Source organism: Theropithecus gelada, chromosome 2, assembly GCF_003255815.1.
Source record: "Theropithecus gelada isolate Dixy chromosome 2, Tgel_1.0, whole genome shotgun sequence".
NCBI classification, from domain to species: domain Eukaryota; kingdom Metazoa; phylum Chordata; class Mammalia; order Primates; family Cercopithecidae; genus Theropithecus; species Theropithecus gelada.
The window spans coordinates 121,057,114-121,075,823 of record NC_037669.1 but is presented as its reverse complement, the minus strand read 5'-3'; the positions used below and the strand labels follow the sequence as shown (position 1 = coordinate 121,075,823).

General features: G+C 41.7%; 1 protein-coding gene across 1 annotated transcript in view; it reads left to right on the top strand.

Moving 5' to 3' along the window:
- The window catches only part of LRRIQ4 (leucine rich repeats and IQ motif containing 4), a 25,711-nt gene extending 7,001 nt beyond the window's left edge, over positions 1-18,710 (top strand). The window contains exons 2-6 of the mRNA XM_025375990.1: positions 2,514-3,564; positions 9,313-9,486; positions 11,039-11,177; positions 13,537-13,733; positions 18,416-18,710. Of these exons, the coding sequence (XP_025231775.1) occupies positions 2,545-3,564; positions 9,313-9,486; positions 11,039-11,177; positions 13,537-13,733; positions 18,416-18,568 (1,683 nt within the window). The 5' untranslated portion in view covers positions 2,514-2,544 and the 3' untranslated portion in view covers positions 18,569-18,710. The remainder of the gene's footprint in view (positions 1-2,513; positions 3,565-9,312; positions 9,487-11,038; positions 11,178-13,536; positions 13,734-18,415) is intronic.

Genomic DNA, 18,710 nt, shown 5'->3' with positions numbered 1-18,710 from the left:
TATAGCTTTCAGGGGGCCGTCAAATTGATGGGATATATGATTAAGGTGAGATAACATACACACACAATTAGATATTCCAGGCAGGTCTTATTATGGAGAAAGATGAATGTTAAGAGAAATAAGTTATTTCATGTGTCTGGAAGCCCAGACACCCTCATATTAATTCTAATCCACATAAATTTCTCCCAGGTGACTTTGTTGTAATGCTGCACAGTAAAATCAAGTCTAAAATCTCACACCCAAGAATAATGATTTTAATAAATGCCAGGTTTCCAGTAAACAAGTGGTGTTAAAACTCTAGGTGAGGTTGTGTCCAATTCTCTGCTCTTACTCACACTTCCTACGATGTTCTGAGAAGAGCCCTTTCAGTTATACAATTTCTTTATCTGTGAAACAGGGCTAACAGTGATGCCTCCTGCATAGGATTGTTGTAAAGATTGATTAGGTTACTTTAAGTAAAGCCTGGAGTACATAATCATTGTTCTAGGTGTTCCCTATTTTTATTTGTATTATTGCCTCAGTCTACATACTGTGGAGAATTTTCAGAAATTTGCAAGTAGGAAACTGGAGATTTTACCTTACAGGACTAAATAGTATTAGATAAATTTAATCTGCCTGATGACTAAATGACAAAAATGTTGGAGACAGCTAGTTTTAAACAAAATCAGTGTTAAATATTTCCTTTTATTTAAATAACACTGTCTTGGAGCTGGTTTTGAGTCCAGGCATAAAGCAACAAGCTCCTGAAGCACATAGTGTTGTGTTTTGAGGAACAGTAGTATTATGTATAGAACTAGAAATGTATCCCCTTCATCTAGGGACCAGGCCTCTGCGATGGATGAGAGGCCCAGATACTCCAGAAGGACTGCCTTCATCCTAAAAAGAAGTTCAAAGACGCTACCGCCAACCTTGCCACTATCATGTCATGTTGTTCTCTGCCTTTCCCCCATAGACTCTGTGTGTGTGTGTGTGTGTACTAAAGACTTACCCTTCTGAAATACAATATTCACATCTTGCATTTATAAGATTTATAAGCCTAGTAGTGTAAGTCTGCTGATTTTGTTTTCACTAAAGATTATCTTTAGTTCCTTTGCATTTTCACATAAATTTTAGAATCAGCTTGTTAACTTCTACCAAAAAAGAAAAAAAAAGTTTGCTAAAATTTTGACTGACATTACGTAAAAACTATAGATCCAATTGGGGGATTACTGACATCTTAACATTATTGAGTATTCTAATCCATGGACATGATTTGTCTCTCCATTTATTAGACTTTAATTTGTTTCTGGGTTGGGCTTTAGTTCATTTCAATTAACTGCAGTTTCAAATGTCTCGCTTAGACAGAGTTAAGCTCCTTCCAGCCAGGCTTCGGTACTTAAGGCCATGAAACTACAGGACCTCTGTTCTTTAGTCCGGCCTGCAATTTTCCCTGTGGCCACTTAGCCAGTCAAAGACTAATGGGAAGAACTAGTTAGTGGGGAGAACTGACTTTGCATTTGGGGCTACTCCAGATTCTAATCCACTATGCCAGCCTACACATGACTGTTAAAAGTTTGGCAGGTTTATTCTTCTCCCGGAAGTTCCTTTGCCTGTGCCTATTAAAGAGTTGTTTCTCTGCCTGACAGTCCTCAAACTTGCAAATGCCATCAGGCATGAGAGGGTCTACTCACAGGTCTCTCTAGTTATTTAGGAAAGGCTGGTGCATCTCTAGAATATAGTTTTTTTGGGGGTTTTTGTTTGTTTGTTTTTGGTTTTGGGGGGGTTTTTTTTGTTTGTTTGTTTTGTTTTTTTTTTTTTGCTTTGTTTGTATCTTTGGCTCTCTGGTGGCTTTAAGGAAAAATACTACATCTTAAAATATGAGGTTTTTTTCCTAGTGTTTTCTCAGTGTTATGGTAAGAGCAAGAATCTTTTACAACCTTCTGCATCCTACTGGAAACATTCAGAATAGGTTTTTTTTTTTTTAAGTGAAATTAGGCTGGGCACGGCGGCTCATGCCTGTAATCCCCACATTTTGGGAGGCCAAGGCGAGTGGACCTGAGGTCGGGAGTTTGAGACCAGCCTGGCCAACATGGTGAAACCCTGTCTCTACTAAAATTGCAAAAAAATTTAGCTGGGCATGGTGGTGGGTGCCTGTAATCCCAGCTACTCCGGAGGCTGAAGCAGGGGAATCACTTGAACCCGGGAGGCAGAGGTTGTAGTAAGCCGAAATCACACCATTGCACTCCAGCCTGGGCAACAAGAGTGGAACTCCATCTCAAAAATTAATAAATAAATAAAACTGAAGTTAATCTCTTTTTTTTTTTTTTTTTTTTTCATGTGAGTCTACGTATTAGGGGAAGGAGTCTACACTTTAATTCTTCTAACACGAAATGCAAAAACCTAAATTTTATGTTCTGCCATAATTTCAAGCAGTAAGTTTAATCAACTAGGTTTTAATTTTATTTTTTTAAGGATAGCAAGTCTGGTGGCAGGTAAATTCTGATTTTTTTTTCATCCTTTTCACAATATTTCAGATTTTGAATATTTGAGCTTTTCTTCACAATAATGTCAAAAGACATAAAATCAGTAGAACATTCACCTAAAATTCATCAGAGAAATGATCCACAGCACGTCAATGATAGAACATTTTTCATTGATGCCTCTAATCAGAGCTTGACTGCCATTCCGTTGGAAATCTTCACATTCACAGAATTAGAAGAAGTACATTTGGAGAACAACCAGATTGAAGAAATTCCCCAGGAGATTCAGCGTTTGAAGAACATCAGGGTCCTCTACCTGGACAAGAACAACCTGAGGAGCCTGTGCCCGGCGCTGGGGCTGCTGAGCAGCCTGGAGAGACTGGACCTGAGCTACAACCCCATCTTCTCCTCCTCCCTTCTCGTCGTCAGCTTCCTCCACGCCCTGCGCGAGCTCCGGCTCTACCAGACCGACCTGAAGGAAATTCCCGTCGTCATCTGTAAAAACCTCCACCATCTCGAGCTGCTGGGACTGACTGGAAACCACTTGAAATGTCTGCCCAAGGAAATAGTGAACCAAACCAAGCTGAGGGAGATCTACCTGAAGCGAAACCAATTTGAAGCTTTCCCCCAGGAGCTCTGTGTTCTCTATAATCTGGAGATCATTGACCTGGACGAGAACAAAATCGGTGCCATCCCAGAAGAGATCGGGCACCTGACGGGGCTGCAGAAGTTCTATGTTGCTTCTAACAACCTTCCCGTTCTGCCCGCGTCCCTGTGCCACTGTAGCCAATTGTCGGTGCTCGATTTATCCCATAACCTCCTCCACTCCATCCCGAAAAGCCTCACTGAGCTCAGGAAGATGACGGAAATAGGGCTGAGTGGGAACCTCCTGGAGAAGGTGCCATACCTCATTTGCAGGTGGACCTCGCTGCACCTGCTCTACCTGGGAAACACAGGCCTGCACAGGCTGCGGGGCTCCTTCAGGCGCCTGGTCAACTTGCGCTGCCTGGACCTAAGCCAGAACCATCTAGACCACTGCCCGCTGCAGATCTGTGCGCTGAAGAACCTTGAAGTCCTGGGACTGGATGACAATAAAATAGGACAGGTACGGATTCCCTTTCTGGCTGTGACTATGCTCTCATCCAGGGTCCTTCCTGCCCTAAGTTGGTTCTGTGTCTAAACAGCAAATTTAAACTGACTTTATGGGCGAAAATCCAAGATTACTAAATATTCAACAAGGTGATAGTTTGTATTACTTTCTTTTTCCCTAATAGCAGCAGTAATCATAATAGTAGCTAATGTTTATTTAGAGGGTGTATGTGCCAGTCACTGAGCTAAGTGTTTACATGGATCATCTCATTTACCTCTCACAACGACTGTGTCCTCAATGATATATGAAGGAAGTGAGGGGCAGGGAGCTTAACTAACATGTCCAAGGCTACACAGCCTGTAAGTGATACAGCCGCGATTCCAGCCCACAGCTGCCAGGCTCCAGGGTCTACATTCTTTTTTTTTTTTTCCCCCAAGATGGAGTCTAGCTTTGTCGCCCAGGCTGGAGTGCAGTTGGGTGATCTCGGCTTACTGCAACGTCCGCCTCCCGGGTTCAAGCGGTTCTCCTGCCTCAGCCTTTCGAATAGCTGGGACTACAGGCACCTGCCACCATGCCCAGCTAATTTTTGTATTTTTAGTAGAGACAGGGTTTCACTGTGTTGTCCAGGCTGGTCTCAAACTCCTGACCTCGTGATCCCCCCGCCTCGGCCTCCCAAAGTGCTGGGATTACAAGCGTGAGCCACCGCGCCCAGCCCAGGGTCTATATTCTTAACAAAGACTATCTCCCGACAGAGTTTCCATTAACAGCAGATGTTTCTAATACATACAGCCTTAGAAGCCTAAAGTTTCATCCATAGGAAACTGCAAAACCAGATCTGTCCCTAGAGAAACTGTCCCGTGTGTGCAGGGTGGCATATTCAAAAATGGTCATTTAGCATTGTTGATAATCATGAAATTATGGGAGACAATCTAAATGTCAGTAGGGGAGTGGGCAAATAAACTTCAATATATTCATAAAATGAAGTTATATAGTAATTTAAGTGAACTGGTACTGTACGTGCCAATATGGATAGATCTCAAAATTGTGATGTTTGTTGAAAAGAAAACCTAAGGTTCTGCATCAAATTGCAGAACATTATGATACCATTTATAAATTTTAAAATCACACAAAACTATATATAAATATATATATACATACACACATATATACACAACACATATTTTATGGATATTTTTATATATAATGAAAATATAAAATACTAACTGGAAGAAAACTAAATTCCTGAAGGTGGCTGCCTCTGGGAAGAGAGAAGGAAGTCAACAAAATAGAGAAGCAGCTGGGTGCGGTGGCTCACTCCTCTAATCCCAGCACTTTAGGGGGCCAAGGAGGGAGGATCATTAGAGGCCAGAAGTTCAAGACCATACTGGGCAATGTAGGAATGTGCCTTTAAAAACCAAGAGAGCAAATGGGGAAGAGATTCTAAGGGGACTGAACTTAATTGCAGTGTTTCATTTGGTTTATTAAAAGATTTGGGCAGTTGGGCATGCATGGGTTTATGTTTCTTTATTATTTTATAATATTCTATTTATTTTAATTTTATTTATTTATTTTTAAGATGGAGTCTCACTCACTCTGTTACCCAGGCTGGAGTGCAGTGGTGCTATCTCAGCTCACTGCAACCTCTGCCTCCCGGGTTCAAGGGATTCTCCTGCCTCAGCCTCCCAAGTAGCTGGGACTACAGGTGTGCGCCATCATACCCGACGAACTTTTGTATTTCTAATAGAGACTGGATTTCACCATGTTGGCCAGGCTGGTCTCAAACTCCTGGCTTCAAGTGATCTGCCCATTTTGGCCTTACAAAGTGCTGGGATTATAGGCGTGAGCCACCATGCCTATCCTATAATGTTTGATTTAAAAAGAAAAAAAAAACAGCTGTTAAGAGCAAAAGACAACTGTAGAGGGAGTAAAAAGGGGAATTTGGAAATCAACAACTATAATCAAATAATAGGTCTGCTTTACCTGGCCATGGACACCAGTCTCATGTGTTCCCCATACATTACAAAAGTCCTGGTCCTTACAGGTTTATTATTAAAAATCTTTTTTTTTTTTTTTTGAGATGAACTGTCGCTCTGTCGCCCAAACTGGAATGCAATGGTGCCATCTCGGCTCACTGCAACCTCCACCTCCCAGGTTCAAGTGATTCTCCTTCCTCAGCCTCCTGACTAGCTGGGACTACAGGCACCTGCTACCACACCCAGCTAATTTTTGTATTTTTAGTAGAGGCAGGGTTTCACCATATTGACCAGGCTGGTCTCAAACTCCTGACCTCGTAATCCGCCCACTTCAGCCTCCCAAAGTGCTGGGATTACAGGCGTGAGCCACTGTGCCCGGGTGCTAAAAAATCTTTTATTTGATTTTTTATTTCTAGAACTTTTTTCCCCGAATTGCGATGGGATTTTAAAGCTGCCTTTCAGAAAGTAACATTTTGATGGTAACTTGTAGATTTAGGACGAGATTCTAGGACTTAATCTCTACTGATGTAGCAACTCACCTTGGAGGATTTTTGAGGTTCCGTGAGAGCCTATTCCTGAACTATTCCACTGCTGATGTAAGAAATTCCTTTTAGTGGACAAAGTCTGTCATTCTGCAGTTGGAGTGAAAGACTTAAAATATAAAGTACATGTGGGAAGGATGACACATTATACTGAGCCATGAATAATACCAAATCCTGTTCTGAGAGAAATTTTAAGAAATCAAAGGAGCGAATCACACACAGACTGCTTGTTAAAAATAAGCTTCATCCAATACCAAGTTTTACCACAAGTCAAACTGCACTGAAATGTAGACAGGTTAAATATTACTGTATTGAACATGACAGTCTCTAGGTACCATTGCTTTTTCCTCTTCAGTTATTTTTTTATTTTTTTATTTTTTTTTATTTTTTTTTTTTGAGACGGAGTCTCGCTGTGCTCCCAGGCTGGAGTGCAGTGGCGTGATCTCGGCTCACTGCAAGCTCCGCCTCCCGGGTTCACGCCATTCTCCCGCCTCAGCCTCCCAAGTAGCTGAGACTACAGGTGCCCGCCACCACGCCCAGCTAGTTTTTTGTATTTTTAGTAGAGACGGGGTTTCACCATGTTAGCCAGGATAGTCTCGATCTCCTGACCTCGTGATCCACCCGCCTCGGCCTCCCAAAGTGCTGGGATTACAGGCTTGAGCCACCGCGCCCAGCCCCTCTTCAGTTATTCTGATGGGCTTTGTGTGTGTGTGTGCATTTGTCCTCCCTTCTCAATTTCCTCTCATGCTAATACCACCTTCCAATGCATTTCTCTCCTTAATGAAACATGGCCTTTAAGCCAGCTCATTATCTCTCCCTCCCCAAAGACTCAAGCCTGACCAGTAGCTTCTACTTGCCTGTGTGCATGCAAAAATATCTGATTTTCAATGTGCACCTAGATGGATTTTATTTGTAGAGTATACTTCTATTAAAGGAGAAAACCAGGCCAGGTGCGGTGGCTCACGCCTGTAATCAGAACACTTTGGGAGGATGAGGCAAGTGGATCAACTGAAGTCAGGAGTTTGGCCAACATGGCAAAACCCATCTCTACTAAAAATTCGAAAATTAGCCTGGCATGGTGGAGGGCACCTGTAATCCCAGCTACTAGGGAGGTTGAGGCAGGAGAATTGCTTGAACCCAGGAGGCAGAGATTGCAGTGAGCTGAGAGTATACCATTGCCACTCCAGCCTGGAGTGGGCAAGAAGAGCGAAACTCCATCTAAAAAAAAAAAAACAATGTACCGGATCCCAAAATGGCTATATGTCAATTATAGTGTCATCAGTAATTGTCTTCATCTAATGCTCTACAGATTTTCTATTCTATACATCTAGATTTCTTCTCATTATACTTTGCTATGACTGTGATGAAACTAACTACTGGATCTTAAATATTCTGAAAAAATATTTTGAACATTCAATGTGCTTTGAAAAAGAAAAGCTAAGCCTTTATGAGTTAAGTAAACAGCAACAAGAGTGAAATTTCTAGGTTATAATGAAATGGTTAGATTGAAAAATATTTTTTTCATTGTTTTGGATTGCACAGAAGGCAGGCATTTTGTATTGAAGGGCTCCAAGTGCTTGATGAAGAATTTTGAAATAGCCAAAGAGGAAAGCTTAAACATCAGTTTCTCCAGAGACTGACTTGATCTAATTAAAATATATAGGTAAATTTAAAAAACTGGAAAACTGTTACAGCATTTTTAGGAAAATGAGTCCTTACTCTACACAAAAAAGAGAAAAATGCATTATGGAAGATTCCAAGTATGTGAAACTTTTACAGATAGGTTGTCCTACAGTGAACTTTCTTTTTTCTCCAACTGTAAGTGGCTCATTCACCAATGACCTGTCTGTTCTAGCTATCGATAGAGAGGTGGGGTGGGAGCAGCTCAGCTGTGCTCTAGCCAGAATGAAAGTCGGGTGACTGACTAGGGAATGGCCGGCAAGAATGTCCATGAGCTCAAGCAGGGAACTGTGGGGAAGGATTTCCCAGTTAGGAAGTAAGCCAGATAAAGGAACATATGAGTTAAGGAGCTGTTGAGCTACATAGCTGGGATTTTTTTTTCTACAAGAAAATAAGGCATCTCTGCAACCCAGTCAACAGAGTGATTGTCGCATATTTTAAGAACGAAATTTTTCCCATGTGGTTCCCATGGTCCAGAAAGAAACCGATAGGCAGACAAAATGGTGAAGCTGATTTTGGCTGTACTAAAGTGGGAAATCTGATGGTTAGAAGTAGCCATAGAAGACAATGAGCTTTTCTTCACAGGAGGTGGTGTTTAGATACAATCGGATGGCTCGCTATAGAATGTATGCAACCACTGTATTAGAAGGTTGAAATAGAGAACCTTCTTAAGGCCTTCCAGCCCTGAAAGCGTGGCACTCTGTGAAATGCCAACCCAGTTCCCACATAGGGTACACAAGCCTGGGTGTTCACTGAAAAGCGGAACATGACACAAGAGGATCATAATGGAGTTCACTGAACACTGATTAAATGGTGTGAATATATGTTTGCCTTCAACTGAGATTTCAACTGAAGTTTCAAAATTATTAAAGCCTTTTAGGATGAAGAGTCATATCACTAAACGTATTAGTTCCAGTAACTGAATTTATTATGAATATTCTTATTGCATTATTACACATGACTTTAGTATTTTTCTTTCAATAGTGTCAAGCAGTTGCCACACTACAGTCCATAAATGGCAAGAACGTAGGTTAAAAATTGCTCCAAATTTTTTTTTGAGACAGCCTCTCACTCTGGCACCCAGGCTGGAGTGTAGTGGCACAATCTCGGCTCGCTATAACCTCTGCCTCCTGCGTTCCAGAGATTCACCTGCCTCAGCCTCCCAAGTAGCTGGGATTATAGGCACCCACTACCACGCCCGGCTAATTTTTGTAGTTTTTAGTAGAGACAGGGTTTCGCCATGTTGGCCAGGCTGGTCTTGAACTCCTGACCTCAGGTGATCCACCGGTCTTGGCCTCCCAAACTGCTGGGATTAAAGACATAAGCCACCGTGCCTGGCCACAAAAAATTGCTCCAGTTTAAAGTGGTGCATAAAAGTGAAATCAGAGACTTTAGATCCAAAGTATAAATACTGTAATGCAGATACGTGCACAAATTTTTCATCAGTAGGAGAGGCTAAGTTACTTCACTTGTTTAGCAGTCTGCCTCAAAACCAAAAGCCCAATTTATCTCTGCTGACTGTTAAAAATAATCTTGACCTGAAACTTATCTTTTTGGAACACTTCTAGTTACCTTCAGAATTGGGCTCACTTTCAAAACTGAAGATACTTGGACTAACAGGAAATGAGTTCCTTTCCTTTCCGGAGGAAGTCCTTTCTTTAGCATCTTTAGAGAAATTATACATTGGGCAAGACCAGGGATTCAAACTTACCTATGTGCCAGAACACATTAGGAAACTGCAGGTAAGCCTCCCCAAATGAGCAAGCTAAGAAGCACCTGCCACTGCCTCTTAAATTGACTGAAACTGAGAAAATACGAGGTCTCCACAGGCTGGATGTAGCATCATCCATACTAGATTTCCAGCTTCAAACAAGCAATCATTTTTACATTTTGAGGTTTCCACTGTCTGTGAACAACCCTTCATCATTTCATTGTGATTGCTGCTGGATATGTCCTACCATACTTCTTTCCACTGTGTGATCTGGTGTGTTTCAGTTACAGAAATTGGGTCTACTTCTTTCCATTTAACTCCCACTTTTTATAAGTAGCCCCCCGAAAACTGGACTATTTTGAAGTTAAAGAGTATCATACAAGTGACATGCTAGGAGCCTGCATTTTGGTGCCCAGGATTTCCTGTAAGGGGAAGTGAGATCTCTCTCCCTGCTTGGAAAAGGGAAATCATGTTGCACTAGCTTCCTGGATCTACAGGGCTATGAGGAATACTTGCAAAGCAATAGGATAACTTCATTCAAAGTAGCCATACTAGAGTGTCTTCATGTGTTCATCCTTTAAAGAACTTTTTTTTTTTTTAATGTTCCTGTTGTTGCACATTTTTTTTTTTAGACAGAGTTTCACTCTTGTTGCCCAGGCTGGAGTGCAATGGCACAATCTCAGCTCACTGCAACCTCCACCTCCCGGGTTCAAGCGATTCTCCTGCCTCAGCCTCCCAAATAGCTGGGATTACAGGCGCCCACCACCACACCTGGCTAATTTTGTGTTTTTAGTAAAGACAGGGTTTTGCCATGTTGGCCAGGCTGGTCTCGAACTCCTGAACTCAGGTGATCCACCCTTCTCAGCCTCCCAAAGTGCTGGGATTACAGGTGTGAGCCACCGTGTCTGACCTGCTGCATTCTTAATGATGATAAAGTAGGCATGGGCCGCCACATAACCCCCAGTCATGCAATGCCATGTACAGCATAGGTAGTTCTCATTATGACACAGGGAGTCTATTCCTAATTCTCCATTCCTTTGCCCTGTGTTCATAGAACACCTTTCATCGTCTTTTCCTTTGTACCTGTCGTGCCGCAATCTTAGGGTGAAGTACAAACATTAGATTTTTGCCCAGTGAAGTTAAAAATAGTTATTTTGAATACATTCAAACCCATTCCCTGTGCGTTTTGGCTACTTTCACATGAGGCAATATTGGGTTGATAGTTGAAGCAATTATCATTCTGTAGCAACTGCCACAGATAATTAGCTATTAAAAAAGAGTTAATGATAAATGTAGTTAATTATTCAAATTATTTTTTCATAAAGTTCTGGTGAACAAATAAGCACTAGATGTCTGTAGTCTCTTTTCCCTGCATAAATGGAAACCAAGTCTAATGGATTTACTCAAAAATAATTTTATGTCTTGATGATGGTCCTTTAGACATGCTTTTTCCCTTTAACCCAATGCATAATTTCCCCCATTGAAAGTAAAAAAAAAAAAAAGCATAGGCACCCACAAGTGATTCTGGTTACTATAATTAATTAATCAAGGTATATTATTATGGTATACTCATGTTATTTCAGAGTCTTAAAGAGCTATATATAGAGAACAATCATCTGGAGTACCTGCCCGTATCCTTGGGGTCAATGCCTAACCTAGAAGTTCTTGATTGCCGGCACAATTTGCTTAAGCAACTTCCAGATGCCATTTGCCAAGCACAAGGTGAGGAAACTTAGTAGATTCACAGCCTAGTAGAGTTTGTGGCCAGTACTTCCCATGGGAATGGCTTCCTTGCCTTGCTAAAGACCGATCTGAGTGTTGGGAGAACTGAGTCTATCCCATTACTTTCTTGCAGGGCTCACTCAGTGACATGGGGGAGGCCAGGTGTCCTGATTAGTATAGCTAAGAGTCTTGCAAAGGCAGTTAAGTCATTTATTAGAATGGAAAAGTAAATAACAACTGCTAAGAAAATTAGCATTCACTCATACATTCATTACACTACCAACAAGAATTTACTGTACACTTACTGTATGCCAGAATTTGGAATTGGGATCCTGCAGTAAATTTCATCTACGTCACTGAGTCACTTGAATAAAAGAAAAAGTATTGGCCCACAGTGGTGAAATTAACAAGGGACTTTCTTGGACCTACATGATTGACCTGGAAAACTATATATGATTCCTATTTAAACAGCCAAACATTTTCTACTAGACTAAGCCATTCTTTGTCTGTACATTCATCCATCCACTTAACATGCTTTTGCTGAGTACCCACTGGGACCAGATTTTAAATGTTTCTTTTTTTTCTGAATCCCTAGGCTTATGCACATGTTTTCAAACTACGGCGATTTTTTTTCTTTCTTTTTATTTTTTTAGACAGAGTCTTGCTGTGTTGCCCAGGCTGGAGTGCAGTGGCAAGATCTTGGCTCACTGCAAACTCCGCCTCCCGGGTTCACGCCATTCTTCTGCCTCAGTCTCCTGAGTAGCTGGGACTACAGGTGCCCGCCACCTCGCCCAGCTAGTTTTTTTTGGGGGGGTTTTGTTTGTTTGTTTGTTTTGTATTTTTAGTAGAGACAGGGTTTCACCGTGTTAACCAGGATGGTCTCGATCTCCTGACCTCGTGATCTGCCCACCTCAGCCTCCCAAAGTGTTGGAATTACAGGCATGAGTCATCGCACCCGGCCCAAACTATGGCTATTCCTTAATGAAAAAAGAATGAAGACATATTAGAGTGGAAGCTGATGCCTACTCATAAGACATTCAAAAATTGGGGGCAAGGCCGGGCGCAGTGCTCATGCCTGTAATCCCAGCACTTTGGGAGGCCAAGGTGGGCGGATCACCTGAGCTTAGGAGTTCAAGACCAGCCTGGCCAACATGGCAAAACCCCATCTCTACTAAAAATACAAAATTAGCTGAGTGTGATGGCACGTGCCTGTAATCTCAGCTACTTGGGAGGTTGAGGTAGGAGAATTGCTTGAATCCGGGAGGCAGAGGTTGTAGTGAACCAAAATCACACCACTGCACTCCAGCCTGGCGACAGGGCGAGATTCCATCTCAGGGAAAAAAAAAAAACAAAAAACTGGAGGCAAGGGGTTGTATGCAGTACTTCTTAGTAATGCTCCTGACCATAAACTTTTATACTGTCCCTGGTCCCTGGAGGAGTGAAATATTCTCAAAATTTTCAGTGTTTTCTATTTTTCTGTCTCTAATATTTATGGACACTGGCTTCAACAACTTTGAATTGTTATAAAGAAGTTGTAGGCTGGGTGCGGTGGCTCATGCCTCTAATTCCAGCACTTTGGGAGGCCGAGGCAGGTGGATCATGAGGTCAGAAGTTCGAGACCAGCCTAGCCAATACAGTGAAACCCCATCTCTACTAAAAATACAAAAATTAGCCGGGCATGGTGTTGGGTGTCTGTAATCCCAGCTACTCAGGAGGCTGAGGCAGGAGAATCACTTGAACCCAGGAGGCGGAGGTTGCAGTGAGCCGAGATTGCGCCACTGCACTCCAGCCTGGGTGACAGAGCTAGACTCCGTCTCAAACAAACAAACAAACAAAAATAGCCAAGTGTGGTGGCATGTGCCTGGAATCCCAGCTACTCAGGAGGCTGAGGCACTTGAGTCGTTTCAACCTGGGAGGCAGAGGTTGTAGTAAGCCCAGATCATGCCACTGTACTCTAGCCTGGGCAACAAAGTGAGAGACTCTGTCTCAAAAAAAACAAAAACAACAACAACAACAACAACAAAACTCAATAGCCCGCTGAGCTTAGGAGCAGCAGGGTCTGAGAGTGATTTTTCCCAGTGGGCTGTCAGTTTCAGCTAAAAACTGTTGCTCTAAACAAACAAAACATTTGGAATATCTGGAGACTGAATTTTGTTCTCTTCATTATGGGAAGGAGCAAACATAGAGCTAGAACTTTTATTAGATGGTAGAAAAAGTTTTGTTGGATCTTGTGCATCTTTCCTCTCATCCTTTTTGCAAATGCAGAATTGGATCCCTCATCTATGTGGGCAGGATTAGGTGACAAGTTGATATTGTTTGTTCTAAGATGGATCCACCATTAAAAAAAAAATCTTTTCAGCTTTGAAAGAATTACTGCTGGAGGACAACTTGCTCACCCATCTTCCGGAGAATTTGGATTCCCTAGTGAATCTTAAGGTTCTGACACTGATGGACAACCCCATGGAAGAACCCCCAAAAGAAGTGTGTGCTGAAGGCAATGAGGTCATATGGAAATACCTCAAGGAAAAGAGAAATAGGAATATAATGGCAACAAAGGTAAAATCAGCCCAGATTCTTGATAACAGTTGCTTTAGAGGGAGTCTAATGGTAAACACATTACAGATTATCCTATGGAGCAACTCCTTACACCCTTGTCCTGCTTCTGAAAAGAGAAGTTACTTAGTAACTTTTATGTCCCCAGGGCTAAGGGTAAGAAGATTTTTTAATGTCAGCCCTAGTATTTTTGTCTTTTATGTCCCTTATTTCTTTGTCCAATAAGAAGCCAACAAATAGGCAAAGGAAATCAAAACTTCAAAATTTCAAACAATCTTAAATTCTTGGACTATTTCATTGGAATGAAAAAAGCTTGTATTCACAAAAGCAGTAAAATAAATTTTAAAAATTAGAAATGAAAGCATTTATAGATGAGAGGCTGAGCCCAGGGTTCTGAGCTGCCATTAATTAGGATCAAAAGGCTGAGATCCTTGTAATTCTGCTGTAGCCCTTTGAGCCCATGGAGATGTAGGACAGTTCTGGAATGTGTCCACTTCAGCCAGTGTTCTTTGTTCTCCAACTGGCCCAAGTCCCCATCACCTCACAGCCGGATGACTACGTAAGCCCTTTGACTAGTGTCCCTGCTTCCATGCCAGCTCCCCTACAATATACCTTCTGCTCAGCAGTAGCACTGATGCTGTTAAAACATGGGCTAGAGCTCCCCACTCCACTGAAATTGGCAACCCTCCATTTCACTCAGAGTACGAGTCAAGTCTTCAGTCCGTAAAATCCTCTCTCAATAGCCCTCAACCCTATCAGACCTAATGTCCTCCCTTTTATGATAAATCTTTTGTGATACCTCTTTTACCATTCCAAAATAAATTCAGAGATAATAAAAACCTACAAAAGCACATAATTTTAATCAAAACAATCCCTGAGTAGCAATTTAAAGGAGAAAGAAAAGTAATTTGTATACAAATATATATTTCAGGCTGGGCGCGGTGGCTCACGCCCATAATCCCAGCACTTTGGGAGGCTGAGGTGGGTGGATCACTTGAGGTCAGGAGTTCAAGATCAGCCTGACCAACATGGTGAAACCCTGTCTCTACTAAAAATACAAAAATTAGCTGGGCATGGTGGTGTGTGCCTGTAATCCCAGCTACTCTGGAGGCTGAGGCAGGAGAATCGCTTGAACCCAGGAGGCAGGGGTTACAGTGATCCTAGATTGTGCCACTGCACTCCAGCCTGGGTGACAGCTATCTCAAAAACTAAAATAAAAAATTATTTCAATGTGTATATGCTCAGGATGGATTACACTTGAAAGAATGAAAATTGTGGTTTTTAATTGAATACTTCCTGAAAGCATTTTGAAAAACCATGCACCCTCTTGCACATTCTTAAAATGATATTTAATATTGCTGGGCACAAGTTTATATCATTGCAAAGGATGTAATTTCCAGTGAATTTTAAATGTTGACATTTTAAAAATAGAGCTGTTAGAACAATATTTTAACTGTATCCAGTGGAAACTGAATATCATTATGATTTGTCAACACCAATTTACAAATACTTAAACAAGTTATTATTGTATAGGCAGAATTTTTATATCTTTTCTTCTTAAACATGTACTTCCATTCTACTTTCCCCTCAAAATTGATCCTAAGGTTATATATATACACATATGTCTTTCATAGATTGCTCTTTTGTACTTCTAGGCAACAAAAATATTTATATAAATTAAATTTTAAAAATTTAAAAATGTATATACATTATAACTATTAGTAGTATAAAATCACCTAAAACAACATAAAATTTCTTACAAATTTTAAAAATTATTAGACATATAGGATTTTTTAGAACAGTGTACCAAAATGAGAGGGTTTTTTTAGTGTAGTTTATATATTCATGCATAAATATTGATGATTATTATAACAACACAGGGTTTATTACAGATTCTACTCCTGTTTTTCATTTTACAGATGAAAGCCTTGAGAAAACTTGTTCACGTAGATGAGTTAATGAGAACGGAAGAAGCTTTTTTTGCCTGTAATGTTTTATTTTAAAAAAACAATGCTTCATACATCTCTGAACTTCTTCCAGATTTGTATCCCCCAAACTGATAGCAGGTCTTAACTGACATGTTAACTAGGTTTCCCTTATTTTTCTTGAAGGTAGAATTAGAAACCACCTGTCTTGCAAAAGGATTGGTTAACCAGTCCTTAGAGTCATTCATTTTCTCATCAACACTTGTACTTTGAATTGTCTTGTGTGTGTGTGTGTGTGTGTGTGTGTGTGTGTCCTAATGATTTTTGGAATCCAGGGCAATGCACCATAGTAAGATTCAGGTGGGTTCAAGGCATGCCCTTCCTCTGTGGAGCACCAAAGGGGAAACTGGGATGGGGGATCTGCAGTTATGTTCTTGAGATGATTTTAGGAAGGGATGCATATGGAAGCTGAAGCTCAGGAAATAGACTGTCTTCAACCTATCCATGCCTGCACACCATTGGAAAGGCTTTGTAGACCAGGGTACAGACCACACAATTGAAGACTGCTTAATCTTTTTTTTTTTTTTTTTTTTTTTTTTTTTTTTGAGACAGAGTCTCGCTTAGTCGCCCAGGCTGGAGTGCAGTGGCGCAATCTCGGCTCACTGCAAGCTCCGCCTCCCGGGTTCACGCCATTCTCCTGCCTCAGCCTCCCGAGTAGCTGGGACTACAGGCGCCCACCGCCTCGCCCGGCTAATTTTTTGCATTTTTAGTAGAGACGGGGTTTCACTGTGTTAGCCAGGATGGTCTCGATCTCCTGACCTCGTGATCCGCCCGTCTCGGCCTCCCAAAGTGCTGGGATTACAGGCGTGAGCCACCGCGCCTGGCCGAAGACTGCTTAATCTTAAGACAATAAAAAGTCCCATAAATTTCCAAACTGCCTCTAGAGAGTAGTGCTGTTCCCTGGATCCTGATCAGTCTGCTGTTTTCACTCCCCATTTCATCTTTCCGACTCTCACTGGGCTTCAGTCACAAGCAGATACCTGGTGTTCTTCCAAGGACCAAGCATGCTCCTGGCTCAGGGCCTTAACACTGGCTCTTCCTGTGCCCAGAGATGCTTCCCTCAGATACGGGCAAGATTCTGGCCCTCACTTCGTTCCATCTCTGCTTAAACGTCCTCTTACCAGAGAGCCCTTCCTTGATCCACCTTATATAAAACAGCATACCCCCAGCCACCTCTTTCATTTGTTCATTCATTTAACAAACATTTACTGAGCTTCTACTATGTACCAGACACTGTTCTAAGCCCTGAGATACATCAGTGAACAAAACAAATATTTATGTCCTCACAGCACTTAAAATCTAGTAGGAGGGAAATAAAAGCATGAAATATAAAACAAAATTAAATACTACGTTAGAGAGTGCTACTGTGGGAAAAAAAAAACAAGGTCACCCTAAGGGGAACTGAAATTGCTAGTAGTGTTTGGAGGTGGGGAAGTGGTTAATGTAAATAAGATTGTCAGAGTAGGCCTCATTGAAAAGATGACAGTCTTAGCTTAGGCTGCCACAACAAAATACCACAGAACAGGCGGCTTAAACAACGGAACTGTATTTTCTCACAGTTCTGGAAGCTGGAAGTCTAAGGTCAGAGTATCAGCATGATTGGAGTCTGGTGAAGGTCCTCTTCCTGGCCTATAGAAGCTGACTTCTCCCTGTGTCTTCATATGGCAGAAAGAGAGAGAGACAGAGAGAGAGAGAGAGAGAGAGGGAGAGAGATGGAGACAGAGAGAGATTGCACTAGAGAGTGCTAACTCTCTGATGTCTCTCCCTATAATGCCACTAATCTCATCATGAGGTCCCCACCGTTATGACTTCATCTAAATCTAATCATCTCCCCAAAGCCCCTTTTCCAATTTCCATCACACTGGGGATTAGGGCTTCAACATATGAATTTGGGGCAACACAGTTCAGTCCATAGCAATGACAATCGAGCAAACCCTTGAAGCAGCGGAGAGGTGAGCCATCTGAATACTGAGAAGAGTTCCAGGCAAAGGAAGCAGCGAATGTACAGGCCCTGAGTCACAACTGTGCCTGTGTGTCTGAGCAGGGAGGAGGCCTACACGGCTGGAGCAGAGTGAGCCAGGGAAAGGGGAGTTAAGAGGTTAGAGGGGTCAGGATTGGGGAGGCAGATCAGAGAGGGCCTTGTAAGCCATATAAGCACTTTGGCTTCTATTCAGAGAGAAATCTGGAGCCACTGGACAAGTCTGCTACTAGAGGAGGGGTGTTGCTGGGTAGGTAGGAGGGAATAGGATCCAGGGAACAAGTGAGGGCTGGCTTTAGGCAGGAGCACAGACAGCCCAGTAAGGAGCAGGAAGGCAGGGCATAGGCACTCAGATCCCCTCAGCATGCACGGTTGCTCTCCATAGCACTCATCACCATCTGTCAAATTAAACATTCATGTGTTTATTTTTTACTGTCTCTTCCCTCACTGGAATGTGAGCTCCATAAAGTTGAGACAGTTATTTCTCTGCTGTTGCCCAAAAGTCTAGAACAGGCCCTGGCACATAAAAGCAATAAATGCATTTTTTAAAAAATTTGTCTGAATGCCTGGCCAATTGAGAAAGATAGAAAATAAAATTTAGAGTTCTGATCATATCCCATTCTCCACATCTTCAAGACCATGTATCAGAATAAAGAGATTTAACAATCTCCAGTTCATTGTGATACCAGCCAATGCTGAATATGGGTTTATTTTGTTTTCAGATTCAGGCGTGGTGGCGTGGAACAATGGTACGGAAAGGACTTGGGAAATTCGGTGAACTACTAAAACCACGAAAGAAAGGAAAGACTTCTCCAAAAGATAAAAAAGGAAAGAAGGATGTAAAAGGAAAACCAGAAAAGGGAAAAAAGAAATAATCCTATAAATTGATAAACTGGGGTACTGGACCTAGATGGATTAAGAAGGCAAAATATCTAGGAATTAGATGCCTACTACATTAAGATTATTCATAAAATTATGTTTATGTGTAAAAATAAATGATTCTTACTTTTACTGAAA